At 47.6% G+C, this 20561-nt stretch overlaps 1 protein-coding gene and 1 long non-coding RNA gene across 7 annotated transcripts in view; one reads left to right on the forward strand and one right to left on the reverse strand.

Annotated features, from left to right (window-relative positions):
• The first annotated feature begins 7 nt into the window (after positions 1-7).
• On the forward strand, positions 8-4080 carry LOC104862441. Of its 2 annotated transcripts, XR_780335.2 has the most exons (3): positions 8-715; positions 814-968; positions 1284-4080. It is a non-coding gene; the product is annotated as an uncharacterized LOC104862441 (long non-coding RNA). The 2 variants fall into 2 exon arrangements; XR_002025359.1 differs by having other exon boundaries at positions 8-968.
• Positions 3560-20561, reverse strand: part of Nktr (natural killer cell triggering receptor) — a 27728-nt gene continuing 10726 nt past the window's right edge. For 2 of the 5 annotated variants that reach the window (XM_033762644.1, XM_033762648.1), the window contains 10 exons: positions 18409-18438; positions 17732-17877; positions 16693-16915; positions 16092-16247; positions 14771-14858; positions 14038-14183; positions 9943-12843; positions 8005-8094; positions 7513-7569; positions 5151-6963 (listed from right to left, as the gene is read on the reverse strand). In XM_033762644.1, the coding sequence (XP_033618535.1) occupies positions 6627-6963; positions 7513-7569; positions 8005-8094; positions 9943-12843; positions 14038-14183; positions 14771-14858; positions 16092-16247; positions 16693-16915; positions 17732-17877; positions 18409-18438 (4174 nt within the window). In that variant the 3' untranslated portion in view covers positions 5151-6626. Of the gene's footprint in view, positions 6964-7512; positions 7570-8004; positions 8095-9942; positions 12844-14037; positions 14184-14770; positions 14859-16091; positions 16248-16692; positions 16916-17731; positions 17878-18408; positions 18439-20561 lie in introns of all 5 variants that reach the window. The other 3 variants (XM_033762647.1, XM_033762646.1, XM_033762645.1) reach the window with 3 other exon arrangements.

Here is a 20561-nt window from a genome sequence, read left to right on the forward strand (position 1 = left end):
TGGCAGGCCCAAGGGATGGCTGGAAGCCACGGGCGGGGGGGCTCGTGGGCCCCTGGGGACTGTGTCATCACACGGGGACCTGTGAACCCTCACCCACATTGCTGCACGTCCCGTCAGTCACCCTGACATCTCTACCTCTCCTATGGGAGCGCCCTGTGTCATGCAGGTCCGCGGCAGGGTGCATGTCGGGGTTTGGGGAAGGGTGGAGCAGAGACAGGTCCTGAGCAGGACATGGAGGGGCTCCACAGTCTGTACTGTGACATCCCAGACGGGTGGAGGTGGCATGAACGGCGCGCCCAGAGCAGGAAGAGCACTGTGCACAGCCAGATAGGAGTGAGGACAGACACTAGTGGAAATCGGGGCACAGAGGGGTGCACCTGGGAGCTGGGCCATGGGCTCTGCACGATCTGTTGCTCAGCACCCCCAGGGCCGGCCTGAGCAGCCCCTATGCGTGGACCACCTTCCGTCTCTTCCAGTGCCCCGTCACCGGACTCAAGGTGCATCCTTGTACTGACCTGGGAGATGGCAAGACTGTGGACCCACTGGCTGGACAGACACCAAGGCCTAGAGTGACACAATTCAAACAGAGGCCTGGCATCAGGAGCTGGGGAGTGGAAGGGCCTAGCAGAGGGCCACGTGGGCTGTCCTAGGCCCACTCCAGCCAAAGCGTGGCAAAGCGTATGGCCAGCATGACCAGGGAATGGCCTTGCTACGTGTACGGGAAGAGGGGCTAAAGGATATTGAGGGAGGAATGGGGGGCCTAGGGTCCTCAAAGGCCCTGGCCACACCCTCTTTTGGCTCTCTGGCCCTCAGTTCTGGGAGCCTATGGGTGCCCGGTCACCCCACCTAGTCCGGAGAGGGACCTTGCACACCCTGCAGGTGAATTGGAGGTTTCCTGCAGTGTGGTGACCTGTGGAGGCAGGCAGAACAGCTGTGGAGGACATCTGAGCCTCTCCTAGAGGGCTGAGGTGGGACTGAGCTATCACTCGTACACCTGGCAAGGGCACGGTGCAGGGGTCCTTCTGACACCTGGGGCTGGAAGTTCTCACAGCTGCCCTCCCCACAGGGAGGAGACTCCTCCCATGCTTGCGCAAAGGGGAAGCAGCAGCCCGGCTGCACTGTGGTGGGGTGTGGAGACTGCAGTGCAGGGCTCAGCCGCCCTGGGGTAGGAGGTGCAGAGCAGGTAGGACCAACAAACAAGGACTCTTGCAGAGCCTGGTAGGGTGGCAGTGAAATACAACGCCCGGCCTCATAAACAGCAGATTGCCTGGTTTCTCTTGCAGCCTGAACACAGCAGCCCTGGCATTGAGACCACCCTGGCAGCTCCCGGGACCCTCTGCCATGCTGCCGGTCTGAGGATGCCATTCTTCTGGAGGCAAAGTGGGGGCCGCTTGGTTCTGAGCGTTTTTATCTCCCAGTTAGTTCTAGGAGGGCAATCCTCCCATCCCCAAATCCTGATCCAGATGAGCTGAGCTAGAGGTTAGCACAGGGTAGACGGCAGCAAGCTTGTCCTTATGGTCCGTACTCCAGAACAGTTGTTCACAGAGGTCCTGCGTTTTCTTCAAGACAAAACCCACCTAGGCCAGATGTAGCCAGATCACTGTGGGTTCTTGGATTTCTCTAAAGATCTGACCTGGTGACAGACTGTTGCTGGAGGCCCTGAAGGCCTGGGGCCTGGCCACAGCAGTGTAGTTATCTTTGCTGAGTTGGGCTGGGCTGAGCAGGGCTTCTGTCCTCAGCGTTAGCACTCAGGTCTGGCTGAACCCCCACCCCACCCTCAGGGCTCTGGGCAGGGGAAGGGTCAAGGACAGGGCTGGAGGTGCAGTTCGCAGGGGAGTCACACCTGTGGTCATCCTGAGTCATAGCACTCTGCCTGGCCTGTGCTCTCCCAGCAGGCTGCAGGGCCTGAGCTATGGAGCCGGATCATCATGGCTCCGGATGCGTCTGGGGTCTCCAAGAGGCAGAAGTGCTGATCCCTGGCTCCAAACCTGGCACGGCCACAGCAAGGGAGCACTACTAAACCCCGGACCGAACCCCAGGAAGGAAACTGGATTCAACAGCCCTTCCAGAGTCTGCAGTAGGCTCCCTGCCTTGCACCTAGTAGGGTGTGCCTGGGGCTAAGAACAAGTTCTCAAGGGGGCCCAGCTCCTCCACTATAATTTTAAAGCAAACTTCCACATTTGATGGTTGTCCAAACTTGGCAGCCCAATTTGTAAAATTCACTATCTGAAGTGAGAAGTACGTTTTCCTCTGTGCTCCGGGCAGGGCAGATCCCCTCTGCATGTGAATGCCACCGTGCACCATCTCCGGAGGTGACACATGCCACTCTGCACGGCAAGTGGTGCTCGGGAGGGCAGTGGAAGCTGAGCAGGCAGGCACGTCCCCAGGTAAGGGGACACACTCCTTCCACAGAGAGACCTGGACGCGGGGGACAGAAGCCTGACGGCACAGCACAAACACTTCAAGTGCGGCAGAGCAGCACCACCCGGCATCTCTGGTGCCACCCCGGCCCAAGACCCGCAGCTAAAGGAGAAAGCAGGAGCCAGAGAGAAGGCCTTGGTCAGGCAGGCAGACTTGGGTGTGTTCTGCTTTCCCACTTCAGAAAGACTCGCTGAGGTCTGGTTGAGTGAAGACAGACGAGACACGCACAACCGCAGACTTAGACCAAGTATACATTTGAGTTTCTACAAGGCCCCCATCACGTTTAGGGAAATACAGCTCAAGTGTATACAAATTACACTGATAGTATATACAAAAGTATTTGCTACATTTTTTGAACAATACCAGCTATTTAATTTGCAGTAAATAGAACGTTACAAAACCAGTCCAGTAATGCATTTTCTATTAAGCACATTATACAACATAATTCAATTTTATTAAACATTAACTTCAAAATAAGACCAGTCCTCTGTAGGAAGAAAAGCTACTTCTGTAATTCACTTAGTAAACACACAAGTCCAACACTGCAGCAGGGCCAGCCTTTTCTGAGGAAAAGCAGAGGCTTCAGGGGCCTCCCTTTTGGGATAAAATCCTACCCGCCCACAGCTGTGATGGGCAGAGGCGCTGCCCAGGTACATAGGATTCCAGAGCCCCCCCGCCATTGCCTGTGACAACCGTCCTCACAACTGCTGATGTAATCACACGGACCCTTAAGATCCAAGGGAGGCAGAGATGCGGAGTGCGCCAGCCAAGGGCTCAGGAGCCAGGTAGAAGGGAAGCAGAGCCTCCTGAGCCTTCCTTGAGGGCGAGGCCACTGAGCCCCGCCTTCAGCCTTGGAGAGCCTGAGCAGAGAACCCAGCCAGACCACGCAGCCCTGGGGCCGGCACAGAACACAAGTGTGCTCCTTAAGCTGCAAGACGTGGCTCATTTGTCACACCAGGCAACAAAGAGCTAACACACTGCCAGGAGTCACTTCCTTCATCTAACAGATCTGGCAGTTTGTGTTCAGGCTTGGAATGCATTTTTCCTCTCCAGCTGCTATATTAAAACAGTATCCTCCTTTGCAGGCAACTTTTGAAAAGCCTTAATATGAACCACACGTTGTTTTATGTTCATTCTCAAGTCAGTTCCGACATCTGACTCAGTTCTGTTTTCTCAGGAACTGCTATCTGCTACCAAGGTAAACAGCTGCCCACCAGCCTTGTTCACATAGTGCCTCCTGCAGGGACCGAGCCCAGGACCTCGCTCTACTTCAGAGCTCCACTGCTGCCCCTGGACAGCAGCTCTGACACATCTCCTGTCATCCCCCAGCTGGGGGGTCTCTGCTACTTCCCAGACATGCCAAGCAAAGGCTTGGGGCAGGAGAGCACAGACTTCAACACTGGGCACCTGAAGGACTTCCCCAGCATAACTGGACTAAATTGGCACCAAGGTGATTAAGTACACTTGGGGAAAAACTGCAAACATAAGATTTTAAAAAAACACACCAGTTTTTACAGGTCGAGTCATTTTTGGAAGAACCACGCAAAGCCATGAACCAGGGTCCCTGTGGCCCCTGGATGGACTCCTCATGTCTCTGCCCTGGGTTTCCTGGTTCACAGGTGGCTTCACTCAGCTGGCAGGGACTCAGCAGAAACAGGAGAACAAGCTGGTTGGGACAGTCCGGCCTCTGTTATGGCATACCCCCTTCCTTGGGGATCTAAACATAAAGCCCGAAGAATGTCTCCAGGAGGGTGGCGGTCAAAACTCTGCTGTTGCTGTTCACATGTTCTTCAATCCGTTCCTCCAAAAGCACAGGTGCAGAAGACTAGACCAGGGTGGGCATGCACCCCTTAGTATCAATCTTACCTGCTCCAGGGGACCCCAATCCATGTATGTGCTTGAGAGAAGCCCCTCCAATATTCAAAGTGAGGACAGCTTGGAAGAAACAATTTTCGGTGCCGGTGAATTTTTTTTTTTAAACCCTTCTCTTATGCTTAAAGAGGCACCAAAAGGTACCAAGAAAGCACCAAAGCATAAACTGGAATAGGATGCTTTCTACAACCTAAACTTCCATATCACACACTTTGCACTCCTTAGAGGCAGTTCAGGAATTTATAGTTAAGGCCTTTTCCTTCCTAAGTAGGCCACCAGCCTGAAGCAATGCGGTCCATAGGCAGCATGACGCCCACTTTCCCAAGCCCCAGGGAGGCGGAGAAAGAAGGTGAGTTAGACACTGACAGCCCCTCTTGCCTTACGCTCCTGCTGCCGCCAGCGTGAGGTCTGGGTGGTCAGTTCTGCCCAGACCCGGTCTGGGAGACAAACGCCTGCCGCTTTTAGCGGTTCCCCCACAGCTCTCTGCTTGGCAGCATGTATGCTAAGACCTGAAAAACGGGCAGTAAGAACCTGTATTCTAAGGAATAGTGAGATGGGGAGAAACAGTCTATCTAAAGTAATACCGCAAATTATACTTACATAAATTTCACCATTTCTTGATTCAAGAAAATGAAAATTCCATAGTTGGCTACTGTAAAATGTGGCATAAAAATATTTCTAAGAGACATCTGCAAACTCGTCTTCACATGTACATAAGGAGTGACAATTAAGAAATGTCTTCCTTTGAAATTCACCTCTAATATCGAAATAGAAGAACAGACTGTCATGATGTTTCTGAAACTTTTAAGTTACCAGATATTTACAAACAAGACATAATTTGTATCAAAAAGGTGGTTTTCAGGTGTATCTGCTGCTTTCACTGGGGCTCCGGTGATGAGAGTAACTTCGGTCACTTTCACTGTCAGAACCATAAGATCTACAACTCCTGTTAACAAAACAGAACAAGGGCCGGGGATTGCTCAGTGGTTTTTCCATCTGCCTCTCAAGCTCAAGGACAGGAGTTTGATCCCCGGTACCAAAAAACAAAACAAAACAAAATAAAAAAAACAGAATGTATGGAAACATCTTGACTGTCCACCTTCTGAATCCCTCCATGAGGTCCTGATCTCGTGATCTGAGTGGCTCCCAAACACTACTGACAGGACAGCCTGGCACAGGAAGTGGACACTGGGCTCTGACTGTGGCAATGCCTCTCACTTCTCACGGATGTTTAAGACAGCTGGTGGCAGTATCAAGGCTAGGAAACCTCACACCTTGGGAAATTTACTTGAAATCCATTTACACATGTGAGCAGAATAACGTTCTGTGGTGCCCAAGACAGGACCAGCATTCGATGAGATCACCAGAGGAAGGGAGAGGGAGATGCGCTGTAGTTTTATTAAAGGCAGGGAGGCCAAATGGGAGCCCCGCAAAGGTGGAAGTGGTCTGCACACTGACACTGAGCCGAGAGGACCTACTTATGGTCCCTAGTCAGAGAGCTTAGAAAAAATCCAACAAGAGCCAATCACAGTATCGGCAGCGGCCCGTATGGCTCCCTAAGGGCCATAGATAATACAGAACAGCCGGCAAGAAAGCAGTTAGGGACAGTGAGCACTGCAGGGGCACAGGGGCAGCTTGCCTCCCTGCACTTGGGAGGGAGGCTTCTGGAACAGTGGGCTGCAGTGGCGACCTGAGTGTCCTTTCAGGAAGCAGAGGAGATGGTGGAGAGGGCACCTGTGTCTCTAGGCAGAAGGAAAGGGTCAGAATCAGAGATGGAGGGGTAAGAGAAGCGGCCCTGCAGGCAGTGCTGAGAACCTGGACCTGGACTTGCCCGTGTGCACCAGAGTACTCAGGTGACATCGACACTGCATCACATGGATGGGGCAGGAGGCCGGACCCACCAGAAAGGGTAACTCAGGAGTTATCAGAGACTCGCGATCATCAAAATGCTATATAAAGCACAATGTACAGAACACATAACAATGATTTTACTAAACTGACAGGAGAGAACCTTAATCTTGCCAAGACTCTCTTCTATTACCTTTTTTTCCTATGTTCTTTTCTTATTTTATTACCTATTTTCTTACTTTCTTTTTCTATGGAAATAAGAAAATGGAAAGCCTGACTTTAGGAAGTGGCTGGAATGCAGTGGCCTTCTTTCATCCTTCCTCAAGGACTGCATGTTCAGCAATCCGCGAACACTTCCAACTCCTCTGAGATGAGACACGGACAAGACCCAGCAAGTATCCCCTGGGGACTCCTAGTACCAAGGCTGCTTCCAGAAGTGCCAGGCGTCATAAATGTGGGAAGAGGGGACTTCTATACTCGGAGGGCTACACTTTCTCCACACTAGCAGTCAGTGCCTGTGGGACTGAGAACCCACAGTAACTCTGGGGCTCCCAGAAGAAGGTCCTTAGCCTGGCTTGATGGCGCCATCTGTAAGCCCAGCACACGGGAGGCTGAGGCAGGAAGATCACGAGTTTAAGGACAGCCTGGGCTCTATAGCAAGGCCCCATCACAGAAACCCAGCATCCACCATGAAACAAAAACAACAGAAGGACCCACCTGGACCACCTGTTGTAGCTTCTGCCTCGGTGATAACTGTCACTCCTGCGGCCCCGGCTCCGGCTCCGACTCCTGCTATCGTAGCTGTCATAAGTGTAGGACCTGCTTTAACAGCAACAATACACAATTTTCCCATGCAAAAACTCCAATCCCCACTTCATGGGCACTTATTTAATGACAGCATGAGGACCCACATACACAACAAGTACTGCAAACATTTAGCAACTGCCCCTCATCATTTACTATATTAAAAAGAAAAATGTTTATTTTTTTTCTGCATTGGAAAAAAAAGAAAAACAAAATGAACACCGAGTTTCACGAACTCTGATGGATCTTTTCAGGCAATTACATTTAACAAACACTTCCCGGCACAATTTGCCGCTGAAATTTTTCCCATCAGAGTGAAATAGGCCAAAAGATAAAAACTCCAAAAGACCTCATTTGGATAGGGTCTGATTTGAGACATATACAGGTAATAAGTTATCAAATAAAAAAACACCACAGGTGAGGGCCAGTGGCAGGGTGCAGGCCCAGCACGTGCAAGGTGCTGGGCTCGAGCCCGTGTCAACAACAGGACAGCACACCGCCACCCCCACCCCTGCCATGCGAGTGGCCTCGTACTCAGCTCCGGTCTAGACTCCCACCCTGTCCTACCTGGACCGGCTGTGGGGGTCATACGAGCTGCTCCTGGACCTGCTCCTGCTGGATGTCCTGGGGACCACAGGAAAGAATCATCTTGGGGACAGGTGGCCAGGCTCATCAAATTCTAGACTAGTTCTTGACCACCATGGTGAAAAACCCAATGATACCACGGAAGCCAACTTCCCTATCGATACCCTAAAACCCCTTCCATGGAGAAGAAGAAAGGCATGCATGAGCGTCACTGTGGAGCCCTGACCCACAGTGAGTACACTGAGGCCACAGCCTCAGGGAACGGAAGTAGCGGGGAGCAGAACTGTGGCGCACACCCCTCCCACCTGGTCCCCTGTGGTCCTGTGCTGCTCTCCAACCTGGCCAGGGTGACCATGACTACGAGCCCTGGCAAGACGTGCTCGGGATGGAGAGGGCACGGCAGGCCTCTCTGCCCTACCCTGAGAAGATCCCACCGAGGAGCAGCCAGGAGCGTTCTGCGCCCTGCAAGCCCACCTGTGACTATCGTAGCTTCGGTAGGAGCGGCTGTGGCTGCGGCCTCGGCTCTGCCATCCTCGGCTCCGACTTCTGGAATAGCTTCTGGATCTATGAGACACCAGTGAAAACACCAGCACATCAGTCACCTCGCCACAATGGCAACATGAATTACAGGTCAGGCGGGAAGGGGATGCAGCCACTCTGGAGGCAATCCAGAAACAAGCGTGCTTCCAAGTTAATAGTACAGAGCAAGGAAAAGCTGCCAATGACCATACAGCCGCAGCTCCAACCCAGACAGAGGGAAGGATCCAAGCCCGTGAGTGAAGCCCAGGTCCAGACACCATCCTGAGCGAGAAAGGTGAGGGACAGCATCTTCATGTGTAAAGGCTTTCTTTTATAAAAGATCTCAGAAATGCATACAGAGAGAAACGTTTCTAGGGGGGAAAACAGCAAAATTATAACACAAGCTTCCAATAGCGGTTAATTCTAGGAGGGCAAAAAGCAAGTAGGGTGGCACTGGTACACCAGAGCTCTACTTTTTAAGCTAGGTTCAAAAAGACCCATCATGTTAATTTTGTACTTTTTATCATTTATTTATCGTTGGCAACTATTTAATGTTTAATCAATGCAACACTTAGGCCCTACTTTACTCAGTCACTCAAGAGTGGCAGGGCACCTCTGAGTGCGAACCTCTCATGCAGGGGTGACGTGACCTGCTCAGTGTTCCTGCAGGACTACAAACAGTTTGTTCTGATGAGACCCTAGGTGTTTCCCAGCCAACAGCAGAGCCAGATCCTGTGACAGTGACCAAGGAAGAGAAGGACACTGTGAGGGAGTCAGGCCAAAGCAGGGAGGGCAGTGCCCAGGCATGGCCATCTCAGTCTGCTGTCCTTGGGCTGCATGGCAACATCCTAGAGCAACTACCTGTCCCACCGCTCCTCTTAAAGACTGAAATGTCACCTGCTCCAGAGGCAGGGCAGGAAGCAGGTGAGGGGTGAGCAACAGTGAGCAGCCAGGAAGCTGGAGGAGCTCAGTGGGTACCTGTGACACACAAACAATGGCCTGGGACAAAGGGCCAGGTGGCCAGCTCTGTGTCTGCTGGTGTGGGGAGAGGCGGCAAAGGGCTTCTGGGACAAGGGGCTGAGAAGGCCCGGGTGTGGCCTTGCAGGAGTCCCTGAAAACCTCCATCAGTTCAGTGAGGCCAGCAAGCATGCAGCTGCTGGGGATGGCCAGGGGCAGTTCCTTTCTAACTCAAGTCTGGAGAAGTGCAGAAGACAGATGGGAAAAGGAGGAAAGAAAGGGAATGATGGTCAAGGAGTCTGTATTTTAAATTCAAACAGTGAAAAGCAAGCCCAATAAAATAGGAGATGTGAGTAATGAAGACAGAGGTAAACCACAAAGTGTTTCATAAGGAAAAAGAGAAGGCAACACAGCTACTGATGAACTATCGCTATGGCCTTTTTTTTTACTACCTTGCTCTTATTCTCTATACTATCCAGTCTACACCCTTGCATCATTACAAAAGTTACATGAACTTTTGCAACTTGAACAACAGGAAAGTCTGAAGATGACTTTTACCCTCCCTCCAGATAAAGGTCTTCAGCACACATCCTGGTCAGGTAACCACCTCTCTGACACTTACCTTCTGGACGTGTGCAATACAAGTTTATGATCGCTGCAGAGTCTGCTAACTCAGGATTCCTGCCAGAGGCCTCAGGCAGGGCACAAAAAGCAGCCTTATACCTTTAGAGACAGACAACTCACCAACACCTAGGCAACTCATTTCTCTTTCACTTAAGTCCAAATTTCTTCTCCTGAAATTTCCCCACCGCCTGTGCCCTCAGTCCCATGTTAGGTATCTAGAGACAAAGTCTTGTCCCTAACTCTGGCACTCTTCCAAGCTGAAGAGGAACAGATGCTCCTTGGGGAAACCAAAGGAAAGAGAACAGTGCTTACCGATAAGATGACGTGGAAGTTCTCGATCGACTTCTGGAGCGACTGTAGGAGATGGACCTAGCTCTGTGTCGGGATTTGGTGTCAGATTTACTGCGGGATCTACTTGGACTCCTGGACTGAGTGTCGTCATCCCGACTAGGTGTCTGCTCGTCACTTGAACTTTCCTGATTTCTTGGTCTGCGGTTCAGTCGTGCTGTCTTCCTTACTTCATCAAAGAGTGACCCAGGCCGAACTTTGTTTTTGCTTTTGATTTCTATCCTTAAGCCTTGTGGCTTCATCTCAGGTGCAACAGTTAGGACCTTGGCCTCTGCAGCATTGGATGTGGAAGCAGGAGGGGCCCACAGGTTCCCCACACCCTGCAGGGGTTTCCACTTGTTATCCAAGAGACTGCCCTGGCTCTTCTCGGCTGCCTCCCTCTTCCCAACACTTTTACCAGGGCTGGCCGCGCTGGCTGAGTTGCTGTCCTGTTTTACCCCTTCTGCCCCTGTTTTGTTTTCAGATGTGCTGCCTTCCTGTCTCAGTCTGCCTGTGTCAGGAGGCTCCGTGTGCAGATCCTGTTTGAGAACAGTGCTCATCTGTGGGGTGCTGAGCCGTGAAACGGCCAGGGGGGAAGTCCCTTCTCCCTTGACTGGGGAGCTTCTCTCGGGGGTGCAGATTTCCATGTTATCATCTGCCTGAAACACATCCTCTGCTCCGCTTGGGGCACCTTCTTCAACATGCTGAGTGTTTCGGGGCAAACTGGCCCCCTCTTCCTCGGGAACTAAAGCTGTGGGACAAATATTGGGCTTACTGTCACTTTCGGCAAGCTGATCCAGGGCTGACGACACAGTCACTGTGCTGTGTTGTTGTGAAAGCCTGGCCTTGTCGCAAGATTTCTCAGTGTGAGGAGTATCATTTTTTAGCGTTTCACTGTTTTCAGGAAGTTCTTTTTTTTCTTTTGACTCTTGAGTGATTTGCTTTTCGTCAATCTCCTCTTCTTCCTCCTCCTCCTCCCCAAATTCTAGTGGAGGCTGCCAGTGGAATGCTTGCTTTCGTTTTGGAGGCTTGTGCTTGTCTTTTTTCCCTTTCACTTTCTCCTTCACTTTCTTGGTGTGATCCCTTTTCAGATTTTCCTTTGAGGAGTGTTTGTGCTTTCGTGGCTTTGCTCTGTTGTTTTCGGAGTTAGAGTTGGACCCTTCAGAACCAGAAGTCGAGGGCCGCTGTCTGCTGGACTTCTGGGCACCACTATCGGGCAGCGCCGCATTTGCTGGAGACTTTGCCTTGGGTTTGGCTTTGATGTGAACTGCACTGAGTTCTGACTCAGAATCTGATGTGGCCTCCCCTTCCTCCTTGTCAGAAGACCTCCCAGAACCCTTTGGATTGGTTTTAATTACATCTCGTTCTGAATTTGACTCAGAGTCCCATTTACTCCCAGCATAATTCTTCCTTTTGGGCTTGTTGCCATTTCTGAAGTGATCAGAAAGATTCTCTTTTGAATTTCTCATTTTGGAACGCAAGCATTCCCGTTCAGGTTTGGATCTCTCTGCATCACTGCCTTTTTCCTGTTTATTATTCGTTACTTCCACTCTGCCCTGCTTCTCTCTCTCGTGGGCTGAATGTACGACCTGAACACTTGACTGTTCGTTGTCTGAAGAAGAATCTACAGAGGACCTGCTCTCGCTGTACCGTCTTCTCCGACGTGAAGACCGGTCTCTACCTCTGGCATGTTGACCACGCAGTGTCTTTTCAGAACGGCTGCTGTGCCTTTTATTGGAAGCGTTACTTTTCTCCCCACTGGATCTGAATTTCCTCCTGGCCCGTCTCTCCCCGTCACTGCCCGCGGAAGTGTACGAAGACGACCTACTGCACCGTGAGTGATCACTGTACTTACCTCGTGAGTGAGACCTGGAGGATAGAGGCCGGGACCTGGAACGTGAACTAGCCGGACTACGGGATCTCGTGTAGGACCTAGAATAAGATCTGCTCCTACTCCTAGAAGATCTGCTCCCTGACCTCGGCGAACTTTCGGAACTTCTATCACTGTATTTTGAATAAGCACTCCGATCACTTTCTGAATTTTTTCCTCTTTTATGGTAGGATGATGAACTGCCAGTCTCTTTAACACTTGCTAAACTGTAAGTACTTTGGATGGGCAGCAGATGAGTCGTTTTAGCTTTCATTTCCTGAATTCGCTCATAGGACGGCTTCCAAGGCTTCTGCCCAGGCTTCCACCGTGAAGGGGGGGGACTGTCACTCAGTGGTATCACTGGGATATTTTCTGTTACCGCTGGCTGTACTACTACATTTTCATTCTGTGGCACTGTTGCTCTTAAAGATTCTGTTTTAACTGGTTTATTGTCACTCGACTGAGAAGCTGTTGCTCTTGGTGATTTTGATGCTGTCCTTCGAGGCCCTGACTTGGAACTCGATCTGGACTTGGATCTACTCTGAGAATGTGATGAGGACCTCGATGCAGGCCTTGATGTGCAGCTTCCTCTAGAATAGGACCTCGAGGGAGACTTCGATCTGGGGGAGTCCCTGCTGGAATGGGTCGAAGAGCTCTGGCCGCCCCTGTCAGATTGGGACCAGTCCCTCTTGGACGAGTGATGAGATGATAAGGAGGAAGAGCGAGACCTCCTTTCTCTATCACAAGAGGACCTCACCTGTCGAGTGGAAGATTTCGAAGATTCTATGTCAGATAGCACAACTTTTCGCTTCTTAGTCTGTCTGTGTCTTCTGTAGTGCTTCTGCTTTTTGGCTTTCTTTTTATGCTTAACTTTTTTTTCCTTTCTGCGTTTTTTATGATGACCATCAGAGTGTCTTGCTGTACTCAGGTCTGAGTAATATCCACTATAGGACCATGACCGAGATCTCTGTGACAAGCTTCTCTCATCCCACCGGCTTGAAGAGGGATCACTTAACCTACAGACAGGGACAAAATACAAATGAAGTCACTGGGAAACATGTTTTCAATACTTGAAACACAGTTCCTGTCAAAAACAAAATCAACTCGACGTACAACTAAGAATCACGAATCAAAGAGTTATGGACCTGGTCTTGACCTTATACTTTCAGAGACAAATAACAACTCATGGCAGATTCACTAACAAAGGGCTTTTTGTTTTTTAAGTGAAGAAAGAAATATGAAAACCAAATAAACACATCACAAGACACTGCTGATATGCTGAGTTCCTGGCTGGGATCTGCTCACAGCTCTTTTCCTCTAGAAGCAATTTTTAAGGGAGAGTCAAAGCAGGTTCCCCAACAATTCTGTTGTGTTCCTAGCTTAAATTTTATCTTCTGTGGTGCTGGGGATCAAACACAGTGTCACAAATACTAAGCAAGCATTCTACCTGAGCCACACACTCAGCCCTTGCCTCTTGCTCCAAAGAAGCCAGCATGAATTGTTTCCCCTCCCATCCTCGTCCTCCTCCACTGAGGAAAAAATGACATGAAAACTATGGTTTCCAATCTTAGTGGCAATGCCACAGGCTCAAATCAAGACTCCTCAGCACCACTATGTACCAGCTACTTCCACCCAGCAGACACGTCTTTCTTCTCTCTCCGCACATCCAGCCACTCTGAGAGACACCTAAAGAGAAAACGATAATTCTGCCATGAAGAATACACAGGGCTCCCACAGTGCATTTTCCACTGGCTATCCTGAGGCCAACTCCATTTCTAAAACAGATACTCACTGTGGGGCATCACTGAGGGTAAGAGACAGGTACGCTTCTGAAGACGCAATGGTCTGCACGCACATAACCAGGATAGGTTTCCTACCTGCCAATTAATTTGTCGGTGACTAAGACTCCTAGGCTAGGAAAGAATCGGCTGTAGTATGTGACCTTAAAATCTTGATTACTTCTAAAATTGAGTGCCAGTTCTTCAAAACATTCAGTAGATGGGAAACCACTGTGAAAGCCCCCAAAGCCATTCGCCTTACCTACTTAACAGTACTACCACTTTTGCCAAGTATCCCTAAATGTATTACCTTTGGCCACAACCTAATTCCGAATGTCAACCTTTAAGGGGAAGTGTAGGCTTAGGCTACATTCCCTCAGCACTACTCAGGATATCACAAAGCCTGCTCAGTGCCTCCCTCCCAGCTCTCACTTGTCTCCTTTACTCCACTTCTCTCCACTTGGCGGTCGGTACGCTCTCAGCCTCTGCATCTCCTCCTTCCAGTGAGGAGGAGTTTCACTGCTGTCATTGTTCTCAGACTCCGAACAGGATCTCGATCTTGGAGGTGTGTGATAGCGCTGTACACACAAAGGAAAGAGCTACTTTTAAAATGCCTTGCAGGGCCGGGGATTTAGCTCAGTGGTTCCGCTGCCTGCCTTGCAAGCACAAGGACCAGAGTTCAAACCCTGGCACCCCCCACCAATAAAAACCCCTCTCAATTACAGGCTGCTACAGGGTCAAAGTCAGGCAAAAGACTCAGAGGTAATGAGTTAAGTACCAAGAGAATGGCACAAAGTTATTTCAAACATAAGGCAGTCAGAAAGATGGAAAAGGCTGCTATTCACCTGTCATCGATCCCCTACAAAATTTTCCTCTTCAAAGTCCTAACAGCTACATTCACTAGACTTGATTATTCATTGTATTGTAATTTCTCAACATCTTCAGTATTTTATAGTACATTCATTTCATACTTAATTAAACCCATCCAAACAAAACTATGAACTGTAACCCAATAGCAGTACCTTCCCATTACTGAAAAATACAACTGATTTCTCACAAAGATTTTCTATTTTACCTAAAATCAAAGCTAGGATTTTACTAATAGGTTTAAAAAAAGCCAGTTTAAGTAAGTAATTCACAAAGGGCAAAGTCTTAGGACACATACAATGGTACCCCTTCCTTTAATCTTCCGTCCAGACTTTGACACAGATGGTTTCTGATCACTTACAGTGGGTGCAACATCTGGAATCTTCCTAGAAAAGAAGTTGGGATGAATATGAAAAATTAGCAAGTACCAGGCAGTGTTAAAATGCAAAATGTATGCTCCTACTCTTTAAAAACAGTTTCAAAATATTTTGTGACATGAAGATTACTTGAAATTCAAGTTTCAACTTCCATAAATCAAGTTTTATAGACATTCGGCCACCTTATCTGCTCACGCATTTTTTGAGCTGTCTGCATGTGGTGATCCCCTGCTTTACACTGCTTTGGGGCACTCAGAATCCCAATGGTGTAGTTACAACCTGCCAGCATGCAAGTGCTACTCATATCACCCACCTACACCAGAGTAAATCTTCAGAGACGGAAGTGCATGAAATCACAGTGCAGGGCAGCATTATCAAATGGACAGCATCAACGTGTTTTAGGAGAGAATACAAACTCTGAATTCTAAGAAGAGTTAAATGGAATTCCAATTTGCTTATTAGTAGACTTAAAAAGATGATACTCAGTTTGTACTATACTTTGCATCTTGATAAAACGTTTGTGGAAAGGCAAGGGCATATTTCACTTTGAGCCCAGCATGGACAACTTAGTGAGGTCTTGTTTCAAAAAACTTTTTAAAAAGGGCAGAAGCCCAGGATTCCAACTCCATTACCACCATCACCCTCCAAGACACGAAAAAATTATCTTGAGACAGGATATTGCTAAGTAGTCACCCAGGCTGGCACTGAATCACTGAAGCTGTGATCCTGCCGCCTCAGCCTCTCAGGTCACAGGGATTACAGACATGCACCACGATGAGCAACTAAATAGTATTTTTTGAGACCAAATCTAAAGCCACACACTAGCTTTTACAAAGCAGAAGTTTCACTGAGCAAGTTAACGCTAGTAACATTTATGACACTACGTATCTCTAATCACCATGCAATTAATTTCGCACTATTAAAACTAAAACATAGGTTTCATGCCCCAACTGGATTCCAAAAGTTCAAGTAGTCTACTATTCTGATAACCAAAAGCTCAACGCTTCAATGAAAGGCCTGTGACCTCCAGTAAGAACCTCTTACCTGGCCAACTTACCCAGCCTCCTTTCCCTACTACTGTAGTCAAATGTAAATTCTAAGGGGTATCTGGTATCTCTCTCCTACAGAGTGCTTTCAGAGTGTTCTGAACATAGGCCGTGACAATAAATGAATATGAAATGGCAATGAACCGATGGAGTTTCTACCAGAGAAATAAAGGCACAGTGTCATCATCCTACTCACGGCTCAGGCTCCACCGGGACAACAGGCATATCTCTCCTCAGTAAAAATCGGTTCTCAGGCACTGGAGGAATCTCTTCTGGGCGGACAACAGGCTTTTCCCTTTTAGCATTTGAATCCACTGGTCTGTTCTCATTGGTATCACTCCTCTCAGAGTGACTTTGAAAGGACAAACCAAGACAGCAATTAAGATGTGTAGTGCTGCTTTTGTTCCATGATAATTAAAGCATATAAAACTTGGCAATAAAATAACAGCAAAACTACTGATAGCTTACAAGTCTCAATCAAAGGGTTTTATGATTTTTCTCACAGAGAACACAAAAAAATCAGCCCAGAGTACTAAAATGTTGATATGAAAATTGTCAAGTGATCCTAACTTTTTCTCTTTAAGTTTCAGAGATTATTTTCACCTAAAAACACACAAATACTTAATATGAAATGTCTATGCTACTCTGTGCCAAATTTCAGTCTGGACAAGGTCCAAAAATTCTAGCCTTGTCAACCATAGGTAATAAAACTGAGTCTCTAGAGTCACACACATTTCTCCTACCCTAGGGTACGGTGGGGGTGGGGTGGGGAGATGGCCTCAGGGTTTTGCACTTACACTTTTGGGCTCCTGACGTGTTTACTCCTTGGCTCCTCTGAACTGCTCGCTTCCTTTCGTCTCCGTTTAGAATGTTTAGCTTTTGGCCTCCTCTTATGTTTCCTTCTCCTATTTCTCTGATACTCAATTTCACTTTCTGAAGATGATTCTGAAGAGGAAGAGGAACTGGAAGAGGAATCTGAGTCTTCTGAATGTACTGGTTTCTTCCTTTTTTTTTCAAAAACTTTTAATAAAAATTAACAAAAATATTAGCACTACAGTCCAGTGCTTGCACTTCAGACTAAACTTAAGCAAACTAAAAATGAAATTTAAATATATTTTTTCAAGTTAATAAAACTATTGCTTGCAAGACTGCAGAAAGCCTGTATTCTAAATGTGTCAGATAATAGGAAAATTAATAGTTATGTAAGATGACAAATGATAAATGCTAAGATAGAAAAGTAAATCAATATGAGCAAAGCAGAGCCCTGAAGGAGGAAGGAGTTGTGCAGATTCTAGTGACAAGGGTTCTAGAGGGAGAGAAGACTGCCAGTAGGTCCCTGGGTAGCACAAGGCCACCACGCTAAGAGGCAGAGGAGGAAGGAAGATTGGAGAGCTCAATTATCCAGGGCCTGCTGGGCTACCGTGAAGACCTGGGCTCTGGCTAAGAAGGGAGCTTGCTTCTACGCAAGAGTGGCAAAGACCAGGGACCACCGGGCTACTGCTACGTGCAAACCACAGGGGCCCACGGACACAAGTAAGGAGACCAGGTGGGCACCACTCCTGAGAAAAGGGCAATGGTGAACACTCACAAGGCCGCTGCATCATCAAGGCATGAGACACTAGTGGCAAAGCTTAGGCTGGCAGCAAGGGGAAGCAGTGAGAGGGAAGACTGCACAGATCTGCCGACTGACTGGAGGAAGGCTGTGAGGCAAGGACATTAAGAGCTATCTTTACACCACCACGGCCTTTCTTCCCACCACTGCAATCGAGGAGGTCTTTTCAGTCTTCACCACCATTACCTGCATCCTAGCTTCCTTCACCCCCAGCAAGGTCTTACCATCTTTTGTTGATTTTGTGGCAAGCACCCCGCAGTCAATAACTCGCACATCTGCATAAGGTCTGCTTGCAGCATCAGTTTTCAGATTTTCTATCTGCTCAATGACTTCAAAACCAGAAATAACCAGTCCAAAGACAACATGTACCCTGTCACAATATAAATTCAGGAAAGAACTAGCTTAATAATTAAGCTACAAATAGTATCTGAGACAACTGTTATAAATGACATGTCCACAGACCCGAAAACAAAACCAAAGTGTCTGATGTACGAAGCAACTAGGAGGAAGTAAAACTTTGAAATTTGCTTCACAAAAGTAAACATTTGGGCCCCAATCAAGCCGGCCTCAGCTGTTGGTCCTTCTAACAATGTTTCTTAAACATTTTACAGTGAGGAGTCTGAAAACAGTCTGCACTTGGAAGTGAAAAACTGCCTTTATAGCTACCCTCAGGCCTGCGTAGCTGAGAAGCTCACCCAGAGCCACAGATGGAGACTCTGAAAAGTGACGTCAGAGCCCCAGGACCTCAGTGTCTCACTGTGATCCTTCAGGAAGAGCACGGCCTTGACATATCAACCCAGACATCAGCAAGAATAACTGGGTGAGGGTTTACCCATGGTCAGTCTCTGAGCTAGTCACCCTAACAGCTCCCCTACATAAAAAGAATGGAGCTCTTTCTTACCCATCCAGGTGTGGAGCAGGTTTTGTAGTACTGTGTAATAAACATCAATACAAAGATGAGGTCCAACACGCCATGTTTGGGTGAAGAGAGTGCAAGGGTTTAACCACAGCACGTGGAGGACAAAGAAGTAAAGATAAAAAGACAGGGAAAAAGTTAAACACAAAATATACGTAACATTAAAGACACCTCCCCCAAATAGCAGTAGTAGCCATTTTACCGATTTTTAAAAATCAAGGTTATAATGAATTACAAAAATCATCTCCATTAGACAATTTGCATATACAATACATAAAGTAGTTTTTATTTCAGTTATAGCCATAGATATATAACAAATATACATTAAAATTACTCTCAAATCTAAAACCACACATAAAAAAACTCAGACTTTATCAGCATAAACAGGAAAAACCCATCCGTCACTTGCCCCACAGAAGAATGGAGCTGGGTATGTGCCCACACAGCGAGGGCATTGTCCTATCTGTCCCTTCTCACACTGGGTCTGCCTGCAGCTTTTAGGCAGGCAGATGACACAAGGCCTCTGCAATCCTCTTCTTTCACCCAAAGTGAAATTCTGCCACTAACTGCAACTCTGATGGTGGTGAGGGTGTCCCTTCAACCTGCCAATCCTCCGACAGCAAAGACACATGGATAATATCACAGGCACCTCAGATTCCCACTCAGCTAGCTTCTTCCATCATCACACACTGTCAGCAGCATTCTGGGAAATCTATGGGGCTCATCTGATTAACATACTCTGAGCCCCACCTGATTTTTCCATAGCATTTTTACAGGTCTTCACACTATGCAAACAGCAGTATAAAAATCCAAAAGCAGATAATCAGAATACAATCACCTCAGTTTGTAAGAATGAAAAGTAGATGTCTGAGAGAGAGAAAAGGTCACTGGCTATTAGGCCATGTTCAAGCACTAAATTGTACCAGAAGCCCCCATATACATTTTTATGTTCGTTTTAAGGGACACGTTTTAAGACATGTATGTCAACGAAACACAATTTTAACCTCCACAACATTGCTAAAAATCTCTATTGTTTAAAATTGTAATGCTTATACTTACATTAAGAATATTCAGTTCTGTAAGACAACTATAGTATTTAATTTTAAAAGTTAAAATGTCAGCTTAAGATTCAGAAATTTGAAGAAAAATCTTGACTTTTAAAACCAAAACTCTTGAAGCTTGAGAAGTTGAGATTCAAGCCAGTTTAACTATAAAAATTAAAACAGGCAGCAAAAAGAAAGAAAAAAAACACACTAGTAAATCAGTGACCACCAATGCTTAACCCATGAAACTGGCATCCAGAAACCACTCTGGGCAGTAATTTAAAAATAGAAACGTGCTTCCCTTAATGTTAAAACTTTACCAAAGCATAATGAAAACAAGAAGAAACCAGTACATAAGCCAGACATAAATCCCACTGTACAAAAGATGTAAAGAGTGCATTTAAAAAAGAAGACACTCCCACTGTGTAAGGAAATCAGTGTAGAACAGGCACGAATAAGGAGTGGCACCCTTCTCTGGCCCCCTGCCCCCACCCCCGGCCTTCCTCTCTCTGCCCCACAGAATCTGGTACTAGGAAAGGCCTACACGCAAAGCCCCCTGGGCTACATCTTCAGCCCCAAGCTTTGCTTTTAATTCAAATGAAAACTTGAGAATAAACAGATTTGATCCTTCACTGTAGGAGTGAAGAAAATGAAGAAAAGAATCAACTCTTTCTTTCACCTGCCGAGACTGCCCCCAAATGGATGTGAATAATTTACCTGCATCTGCAATTCAGGATACAGAAATATGAACTAGTATTTTAAGTGAGTACTAAGAATATTGAAAATATTTAAGAAGCCTGTTGGGAGTAGAAATCCCAATGTAAAGAAGGCTCACTGGTACTGGGCTGACAAACCTACATGGTTAAAGGACATCAGCAAAATTACAAAAAGCAGGTAATAAAAGGGCAGCAGCATGATTTGCCCCATGGCATGACTGAACAGGGCAGCATTCACACACTCTTAGGTGTATTATTTCCCTTTCAAAACTGTGCAGCTCTTTAAAGAGCCACACAGCAGTGACAGACACTAGGGAAAGAAGACTTTAAGGCGGCCAGAGATTATCACAAATGTGTACATTTATACATGCTCATTAAA

This window comes from Fukomys damarensis, unplaced genomic scaffold (assembly GCF_012274545.1).
Source record: "Fukomys damarensis isolate Sample0158 unplaced genomic scaffold, DMR_v1.0_HiC HiC_scaffold_12, whole genome shotgun sequence".
Classification (NCBI taxonomy): Eukaryota; Metazoa; Chordata; class Mammalia; order Rodentia; family Bathyergidae; genus Fukomys; species Fukomys damarensis.